The sequence below is a fragment of the Pyrgilauda ruficollis genome, unplaced genomic scaffold (assembly GCF_017590135.1).
Source record: "Pyrgilauda ruficollis isolate IOZ18807 unplaced genomic scaffold, ASM1759013v1 scaffold215, whole genome shotgun sequence".
Lineage (NCBI taxonomy): Eukaryota > Metazoa > Chordata > Aves > Passeriformes > Passeridae > Pyrgilauda > Pyrgilauda ruficollis.
The window spans coordinates 29,765-39,275 of NW_024520873.1; the positions used below are offsets into that span (position 1 = coordinate 29,765).

General features: G+C 67.0%; 2 protein-coding genes across 3 annotated transcripts in view; one reads left to right on the plus strand and one right to left on the minus strand.

Moving 5' to 3' along the window:
- The window catches only part of PDE1B (phosphodiesterase 1B), a 7,657-nt gene extending 3,300 nt beyond the window's left edge, over positions 1-4,357 (plus strand). Inside the window, exons 4-15 of one of the 2 annotated variants that reach the window (XM_041468236.1) lie at positions 36-102; positions 753-869; positions 1,353-1,493; positions 1,793-1,893; positions 2,160-2,285; positions 2,378-2,479; positions 2,572-2,692; positions 2,767-2,848; positions 2,949-3,075; positions 3,161-3,297; positions 3,737-3,844; positions 4,041-4,061. In XM_041468236.1, the coding sequence (XP_041324170.1) occupies positions 36-102; positions 753-869; positions 1,353-1,493; positions 1,793-1,893; positions 2,160-2,285; positions 2,378-2,479; positions 2,572-2,692; positions 2,767-2,848; positions 2,949-3,075; positions 3,161-3,297; positions 3,737-3,828 (1,213 nt within the window). In that variant the 3' untranslated portion in view covers positions 3,829-3,844; positions 4,041-4,061. Of the gene's footprint in view, positions 1-35; positions 103-752; positions 870-1,352; positions 1,494-1,792; positions 1,894-2,159; positions 2,286-2,377; positions 2,480-2,571; positions 2,693-2,766; positions 2,849-2,948; positions 3,076-3,160; positions 3,298-3,736 lie in introns of both variants that reach the window. The other variant, XM_041468235.1, reaches the window with a different exon arrangement.
- A 2,299-nt stretch (positions 4,358-6,656) lies between these two features.
- Positions 6,657-9,135, minus strand: LOC121353979 (protein phosphatase 1 regulatory subunit 1A-like). Its single transcript, XM_041468238.1, has 3 exons — positions 9,055-9,135; positions 7,109-7,424; positions 6,657-6,703 (listed from the first exon to the last, which is right to left on the minus strand). Exons 1-3 carry the CDS (start codon positions 9,133-9,135, stop codon positions 6,657-6,659), a joined length of 444 nt encoding a protein of 147 aa, XP_041324172.1.
- Positions 9,136-9,511: the final 376 nt, after the last annotated feature.

Genomic DNA, 9,511 nt, shown 5'->3' on the forward strand with positions numbered 1-9,511 from the left:
CCCCCCCCAGACCCCCCAGCCCTGCCTCCCCCCAGGATGTTCCGCCGGACGTACACGGCCGTGGGGCCGAGCTACTCCTCCTCCGTCCTCAACTGCCTGAAGGTACCGGGGCACCCCAAACACCCCCAAAAAAAACCCCAAAACCACGGGGGGCTGCTGGGAGCTACTGGGAATGGCTGGGAGGCACTGGGAGCCGCCGGGAATCGATGGGAGGCAATGGGAATATCTGGGAATCAATGGGAATCAATGAAATATTGGGGAAAAACTGGAAATCAACGGGAATCAATCTCAAGGAATTACTGGGGTTTTACTGGGAATCTCTGGGAATCAATGGGAATCTCTAGGAATCATTGGGAATATCTGGAAACCTCTGGGAATCAATGGGAATCAATGGGAATTACTGGCAATCAATGGGAATCACTGGGAATCAATGGGAATCACTGGGAATCAATGGGAATTACTGGGAATCAATGGGAATCAATGGGAATCACTGGGAATCAATGGGAATTACTGGCAATCAATGGGAATCACTGGGAATCAATGGGAATTACTGGGAATCAATGGGAATCAATGGGAATTACTGGCAATCAATGGGAATTACTGGCAATCAATGGGAATCGGGGAATCAATGGGAATAACTGGGAATGGCGGACTTCACTGGGGTTTTACTGGGCTTTACTGGGAAATGCTGGGTATTCCTGGAATTCCCGGGCACCCCCCCGGTGTCCCCAGTGTCCCCGGTGTCCCCGCAGGGGCTGGACCAGTGGTGCTTTGACGTGTTCTCGCTGCACCGCGCGGCCGAGGAGCACTCGCTGCGCACGGTGGTGTTCGAGCTCTTCACCCGCCACAACCTCAACAGCCGCTTCAAGGTGTGCCCGGCAGCCCAAAACACCCCAAAATCCCCAAAAATACCCCCAAAATCCACCCTAAAACCTCAACAGCCGCTTCAAGGTGTGCCCGGCAGCCCAAAACACCCCAAAATCCCCAAAAATACCCCCAAAATCCATCCTACAACCTCAACAGCCGCTTCAAGGTGTGCCCGGCAGCCCAAAACACCCCAAAATCTCCAAAAATACCCCCAAAATCCATCCTACAACCTCAACAGCCGCTTCAAGGTGTGACCCAACATACAAAATCCTCCAAAATACCTCCAAAAAACCCCAAAACAGCCCCAAAACCCTCCCCAGGACCCCCGAACTCCATCCCAGGAGTCCTGAGACTCCCTCAGGACCCCCCCAAGACCACCCAGGACCCCCAAAATCCACCCCAGGACCCCAAACTCCCCTTCAGGATCCCCGAGCTGCCCCCTGGGGACTGTCCCCGCCCCGTCACCCCGATGTCCCCACTGGCAGATTCCCGGTGCGTTCCTGACGTCGCTGCTGGAGGCGCTGGAGGGCGGCTACGGAAAGTTCCGGAACCCCTACCACAACCAGGTGCACGCGGCCGACGTCACCCAGACCGTGCACTGCTTCCTGCTGCGCACCGGCATGCTGGTACGGGGACACGGGGACAGCGCTGTCCCCAAGGCTGGCACCGCGCCACCCGCCTGGCGGTGCTCGTTGCCATGGGAACGTCCCCAGGGTGGCACCGGGCACGGGGGACAGGTGGACACGCATGGGGTGGCACCTGGAACGTGTCTGTGCGCAGTTGTCACACGTGGGGTGGCACCTGGTGCGTGTGCTGCCCGCTGTCCCCACACGGCTGTCACAGCACACCTGGGGTGTCACACTCAGTGGGGGTGGCCCTGTCCCCATCCCTGTCCCTGTCCCTCACACGCTGTCCCTGTCCCCAGCACTGCCTGTCCGAGATCGAGCTCCTGGCCATCGTCTTCGCCGCCGCCATCCACGACTTCGAGCACACGGGGACAACGAACAGCTTCCACATCCAGACCAAGTGAGGGCACGGGGACAGGGACACGGCATGGCCCAGGTGGCACAGCACAGTGTGGGTGGCACGGCGTGTCCCAAACAGGGCTGCAGACCCGTCCTGGGGACACTGTGGGGCACCTTGGGGACACCGTGGGGCACCTTGGGGACACCTGAGGAACACTTAGGGCCACCAACACAGCCGGGACACAGCGGTGCTGCCACCCCAGGGACGCCCCTCGCTGCGGGGGTCCTGTCCCCGTGCCCAGTGTCCCCATGTCCCCGTGTCCCCAGGTCGGACACGGCCATCCTGTACAATGACCGCTCGGTGCTGGAGAACCACCACATCAGCGCCGTGTTCCGCCTGATGCAGGACGAGGAGCTCAACATCTTCGTCAACCTCACCAAGGACGAGTTCGCGTAAGCTCCCCTCGCTGTCCCCTCGCTGTCCCCTCGCTGTCCCCTCGCTGTCCCCGCCCTGTCCCCTGACCGTGTCCCCTCCCTCCCCGCAGGGAGCTGCGGGCGCTGGTCATCGAGATGGTCCTGGCCACCGACATGTCCTGCCACTTCCAGCAGGTCAAGTCCATGAAGACGGCGCTGCAGCAGCTGGAGAGGTGGGTGGGGGTGGTCCCCAGCCCCCAGGTGTGTCCCCAGGGCTGGCGGGGTGGCTTTGGGGACAATCTGAGCGCCGGGCTGTTGTCCCCAGGCTGGACAAGTCCAAGGTGCTGTCGCTGCTGCTGCACGCGGCCGACATCAGCCACCCCACCAAGCAGTGGGCGGTGCACAGCCGCTGGACCAAGGCCCTCATGGAGGAGTTTTTCCGGCAGGTAGGGCCGGGGCCGGGCGGGGGGACGCGGGGGACACCCCGTGGGGACACCACGGATGTCCCTTGCCTTGCCAGGGGGACAAGGAGGCCGAGCTGGGGCTGCCCTTCTCGCCCCTCTGCGACCGCACCTCCACGCTGGTGGCCCAGTCGCAGATCGGTGAGTCCGGGCGAGGTTCCTGTCCCTGTCCTGTCCCCATGCCATCCCCACGCTGCCCTCGGTGTGTCCCCAGCAACACCGTGTCCCCTCCTGTCCCCAGGGTTCATCGACTTCATCGTGGAGCCGACGTTCTCGGTGCTCACCGACGTGGCCGAGAAGTTGGTGACGCCGCTGGCCGAGGACGGCTCCAAAGCCAAGGGCAACCCCGCTGCCACCCAGCAGCCCAGGTGAGTGTCCCTGTCCCCAAGGTTTGTGCCCTGTGGTGGCAGCGGTGGCCCTGGCCCGCTGCCAGCCGTCCCCGTTGTCCCCCAGCTCGCAGTGGCGGCAGCCGTCCCTGGATGAGCACCTGGAGGTGGGGGACATCAAAGCCGACCTGGCCGGGTTCCGCTCCACCTGGACCAAGCACATCCAGGAGAACAAGCAGAAGTGGAAGGAGAGGGCGGCCAGCGGTAGGGGACGGCCACCATGACCACCATGGCCAGTACAGCCACCACGGCCACCATGGCCACCACAGCCACTATGGCCAGTACAGCCACCACGGCCACCAATGGCCACCATGGCCAGTCCAGCCACCACAGCCACCAATGGCCACCACGGCCAGTACAACCACTATGGCCACCAATGGCCACCACGGCCAGTACAACCACTATGGCCACCAATGGCCACCATTGCCACTATGGCCATCACGGCCACCGGGGAGGGGCTGGGGACCACCACGAACTGCTCAAGGCCACCTCTGTCGCAGTGTTCCCAGACGGGAGGTGACACAAACGTGGTGCAGGTGGCCCCAGGCTGTGCAGGGGGGTGGCCCCGGGCGGGACAGAAGTTCCGGGGTGTCCCCGGTGACCGCAGGCCGTGTCCCCAGTGACCCTGCCCGTGTCCCCCCAGGCATCACCAACCAGGCGTCCATCGATGAGCTGTCCCCGTGCGAGGAGCCCGCGGCCACCGGGACCCACAGCGAGAACGGGGACGTGGAATAGCGGCGGGAGGAGCCAGGTGGGGACACCGGCAGGGGGCGGGGACACCGGGAAAGGGGCGGGGACACCGGGAGAGGGCGGGGACACCAGGAGGATCCAGGTGGGGACACCGGGAAAGGGGCGGGGACACCGGGAGAGAGGCGGGGACACTGGGACAGGGGTGGGGACATCGGGAGTGGGGCGGGGACACGGCGGTGACTGTCCCCTCCCGGCAGGTCCTTGTCCGGCGAGTGACACCGTCTCGTCTTCGATGCCATCGAGTTCAGCACCATCCACAGGGCAGCAGCCCCCGGGGCCGGGCTCGCATGGGTGTCACCTCCGTGCCAGGACCGGTGTCACCTCCGTGCCAGGACTGGTGTCACCGCTGTGCCAGGACTGGTGTCACCTCTGTGCCAGGAGTCCCTGGGGCTGGGCTCGGATCGGTGTCACCTCTGTGCCAGGACCGGTGTCACCGCCGTGCCAGGAGCCCCCCGGGCTGTCCCCTCTGTCCCGGTGTCACCGGTCCCTCACTGCCACCCCCGGCCCCCGCCGGGCTCGGTCCTTTGGGATTTTTAAAAACGCTTTTCCCGCGCGGGAGGGGCTGGGGCGGGGACGGTGGCGCTGGGGACAGCCAGGGGGGGACACGCTGGGGACAGCCGGGGGGGGACAAGCTGGGGACAGCCAGGGGGGGACACACTGGGGACAGCCGGGGGGGACACGCTGTCACCGCCAGGGCCACCGCGCTCCCCTCGGTGCCCGCGGGGTGTGGCTGGTGACACCGTGAGGGTGGCACTGTGCCCTGTCCCCATCCCACTAGGGACAGCCAGGGGGGGACAGGGACAGGGAAGGAGACAGGGACAAGGACAGGAGAGGGGACAGGAACAGGGACAGGAACAGGGACAGGGACAGGAGAGGGGACAGGAACAGGGCAGGGACAGGGACAGGAGAGGGGACAGGGACAGGAGAGGGGACAGGAGAGGGGACAGGGACAGGGACAGGGAGGTCCCCGCGAGGTCCTGCTGGAGCGGTGCGGGTGGCACTGGGGACAGGGAGCGGCGGGGACAAGGACGGATCCCGCTCCGGTGTCCCCCGGCTCCAGCGCATCCCTGGAATGTCCCCGCTCCCTGCGACATCCCGGGAATGCCGGGAATGTTCGGGAATTCTGGGAATTCTGGGAATGCCGGGAATGTTCGGGAATGCTGGGAATGTTCGGGAAAGTTCGGGAATGCTGGGAATGTTCGGGAAAGTGTCCCCCGGCTCCAGCGCATCCCTGGAATGTCCCCGCTCCCTGCGACATCCCGGGAATGCCGGGAATGTTCGGGAATGTTCGGGAATTCTGGGAATGCCGGGAATGTTCGGGAATGCTGGGAATGTTCGGGAAAGTTCGGGAATGCTGGGAATGTTCGGGAATTCTGGGAATGGCGGGAATGTTTGGGAATGCTCCCACATCCCGGTCCAGCCACCTCCAGCTCCAGTGAGCCTCAGGAATTGCGGAGTGTTTGGGGAATCCACGGATCCAACCTCGGGAATGTTCCAGAATCCTGGATCCAGGCTTGGGATCTCCCAGGATCCCAAATCCACCAAGCCTTGGGAATCTCCAGGATCCCAAACTGAGCCTCAGGAATGTTCCAGGATCCTGGATCCAGTCCTGGGAATGTTCCAGAATCCCAGATCCAGTCCCAGGAATGTTCCAGGATCCCGCCCCGCCCCGTGTCCGTGTGCACGCGAGTGTCCCTGTCCCCTCCCCATGTTCCCTCCCCGTGTCCCCTCCCTGTGTCCAGGTGTCCCCCCCAGGTGTGCACAGGTGGGGGGGGGGGTCCAGAGGACACCCCGAGGGTGGCAGTGAGGGGGGGGTCTGCTCTGTGTCCCCAGTGTCACCCACCCTGGGGAGTGGGGGTGGGGGCACGCAGGGTGTCACTCAGTGTCCCCAGTGTCCCCCAAGGGTGGCAGTGAGGGGGGGGTGTGTGGCACGTGTCACCTGCCCTGGGCACCCGGGGGTGGCAGTGAGCGTGGGAATAAAATAAAATAAAAAAAATCCCAAAAGGATTCTGGGCGGCCCCAAAATCTTAGAAAATGGAATAAAAAAATCTGCGCTGGCGTCCGGCTGCCGCGGCCACACCTGGGGACAAGGGACAGGGACAGCGCTGGGGACCGGGGGAGGGGATGGCCCTGTCCCTGCCCTGTGCCAGCAGGGCCACCCTGGCCCTGGGGAGTGGCAGGGAGTGTCCCAGTGACACCCGAGTGCCATCCCAGTGCCATCCCAGTGCCATCCCAGTGCCACCCCAGTGACACCCCAATGTCCCGGTGACACCCCAGTGCCATCCCCGTGACACCCCAGTGTCCCAGTGCCACCCTAGTGCCCCAGTACCATGTCCTAGTGCCCCTCCACTGCCCCAGTCCAGTATCACAGTGTCCCCATTGTCCCCAGTATCACAGTGTCCCCAGTGCCCCCAGCACCCCCAGTGCCCCCATTGTCCCCATTGTCCCCATTGTCCCCAGTGTCCCCAATGCCCCCAATGTCCCCAGTGTCCCCATTGCCCCCTCAGTGTCCCCAGTGTCCCCAATACCCNGGGGGGGGGGGCTCTGAGTGTCATGTGGGGGTCGCTGAGCATTTTTGAGGGGTCCCTAAGTCATACAGGGGGTCCCTGAGTGTCATTAGGGGGTCCTTGAGCATGTGGGGGGACCCTCTGGATAATGGGGGGGTTCTCTGACCACGTTTGGGGGTGTCCTGAGCATATTTGGGACCCCTGAGCATCTTTGGGGGGTCCCTGAGCACTCTGGGGGGGTCCCTGGGTGGGCTGGGGCTGGGGGTGACACGGGGACACCGCTGGGACCCACCTGGGGACGATTGGTCACTGCTCAGGACCAGGTTGGCCGGGGTCGGGCGGCGCCTCCGGATCTGGGGGGGACAGAAGAGACAACTTTGACCCCCAGGCACGGAACTGGGACCCCCAGACATGGAACTGGGACCCCCAGACACGGAACTGGGATCCCCAGGCACGGAACTAGGATCCCCAGGCACGGAACTAGGACCCCCGGACGCAGAACTGGGACCCCCAGACACGGAACTGGGACCCCCAGACATGGAACTGGGACTCTCAGACACAGAACTGGGACCCCCGGACACAGAACTAGGACCCCCAGGCATGGCACTGGGACCCTCGGCCGTGCCCGACCCCCCGGCCCCGCTGGCCCCGAGCCCGCCGTGTCGCCGTGCCTGGGGCGGTGCTGGCCCCGGTGCTGGCCCCGCGGGGACAGCGGTGGCCGGACACACGTGGCTTTTCCATCCCGGAGCTAATTTTACCCGGCCGCGGGAAGCGCGTGGGGACAGCGGCGTGGGGACAGCGACACGGGGACAGCGGCGGGGCCCTGCCCTTCCTCTGCGGCCGCTGTCCTTGCCCAAGGTCACACCCGGAGCCGCTCCGGCCCCGCCGCTGCCTTTTGCGGGGGTTGGTGGCCGCGGTGGGGACAGAGGTGGCCGTGGGGACAGCGATGGCAATGGGGACAGCGGTGGCGGTGGGGACAGCGCTGACCCCGCGCCCCCTTTCCCCGCTGACCCAGTAACTGAGCGCTCCGCCAGCCGCATTTCCCAGCGAGGATTCCCTAATGAGGCGGGCTGCCTAATGAGATGCTGATGAGATGCTAATGAGGCGGGCGAGAGGCCGGGCTCCCTCCCTCCGTCCTCCCCTCCCTCCTCCCTCCTCCATCCTCCATCCCTCCCCCATCCCTCCATCCCCGCTCCCTCCCGGAGCTATTTTTAGATCAATCTCCAGCATCGATCAAGGAGCGCGGCGCGATCCGGGGGCAGCCGGGACGGGGCCGCCACCGGCACCGGGCACCGGCAGCGGGCACCGGGCACGGGGCACCGGCAGCGGCGGCGGCAGCGGGAGGGGCCCGGCCCGGCCCGGCTCGGCTCGGCTCGGCACGCCCGGGCAAAACCCCCCGGGATTGTCCCCGCGGCCTTCGGGGGGAGTTGGGGACACGGGCAGAGGTGCAGGACAAAGGCCTGGGCCGGGCCTGGCACCGGGGGGGCACACAGGGGGGGCTCGGCTGACATGGGGGTCAGGGGGCTGCCGGACCTGCGGGGGGGACACGGGGGGGACAAGGTCCTTCGGGAGGGTGGGGCTGGAGGGATTTGGGGTGACCCCGCAGGACACAGGGACACCGCGGTGCCACCAGGGGAGGGGTGGCACGGCCGAGCCCCCATCGCTGCGAGGGGCACCCCAGGAAGAGGAGCAGGGAGGGGACACCGGCAGTGTCACCTGCTGCCACCGCACGGGGCCGCGGTCACCCCCACCCCAGGACCCCGAGAGGTGCTGGGTGAGACCCCCGGGAGGGGAAACTGAGGCAGGGCAGGGCAGGGGGTGCCCGGGGCTGGGCAGTGCCTGAGCCCCCGAGCCCGGCTGTGATGGGGACGGGGCTGGGGGTGCCCCTCGCTGGGTGCTGGGGGGCTCGTGCCCACCCCCCCTCTCTCCCCCTCCCTTCTGGGGACCCCCAAACTCTCCCCTTCCCTCCTGGGGACCCGCAAACTCTCCCCCTCCCTCCTGGGGACCCCCTGCTGCTGCCACCGCGCGGGGTGGTGGCCCCAGATGGGCACATCCAGTGACAATTCAGTGACAGTGCCACCCTCGCCCCCACTCCGCTGGCACCGGCAGGGTCTTGGCCCCCATCCCCAGCTGGGGGGACACAGTAGGGACCCCCCTTCTTCTCCTCACCCCCTCAAGCCCCCGCGGACCATGAGGGGCCGAGAGGTCCCCCAGACCCCCCCTGTCCCCTGCCGCCCCCGGGGAGGTGGCACGGGGGGCTGGGGGTGCCCGGGGGTCCCCGGCCGTGGCCCCGCGGGGTCCCCCCGTGACCGGGGCCGTTCTGGGACCGGTCCTGACGGGAGCAGGGGCTGGGCAAGGGCAGGAGGGGCCGGGGGGTCCCGGGGTGGCCCCGGTGGCGTCGCGCGGAGCGGGCACATGGCCCTGGCACTGTCACCCCCCGCCCCACGGCCCCGCGGGGCTCCGGGGACAGCGGCGGCCGCTCCGCGCGGGTGGCCCCGGGGACCGGGGAGCTGCCGCCTCCTGTCGCCGCTGTCCCCGCGTCACCCCCGGCCCAGACGGTGCCACCACCGGCACCCCCGCCCGGGCCGTGCCCCCGCCGTGCCCGCAGCCCCCCGGAGCCCCCCCGGCTCGCTGCTCCGCGCGGCCCCGCGCCCCACCGGAGCCCCCCCGGTGTTCCCCCGGTGTCCCCCCGGTGTCCCCGCACCTGCTCGGCCGCCTCCGGGTCCAGGTGCGGCTCCAGCAGCGGGACCGTGAACTGGATCTTGCGGGGGCTGTTGGGCTCCATCGCGGGCGCGGCGGCTCCGGCGGCTCCGGCGGCTCCGAGCGGCCACGCCCCGGCCACGCCCCGGCCACGCCCCGCCGAGGCCACGCCTCGCCCCGGGCCCCGCGCGTGGGACAAGGGGATGGACAACGGGACACGGGGACAGGGCTTGGGATACCGGGATGGGCACGGGGACAGACAGGGACACAGGGACAGACACAGGGACACGGGGACGGACACAGGGACAGACACAGGGACATGGGGACGGACACGGGGACGGACACGGGGACAGACACAGGGACAGACATAGGGACAGACACGGGGACAGACAGAGGGACACGGGGACAGACACAGGGACAGACACAGGGACAGACACAGGGACAGACACAGGGACAGACAC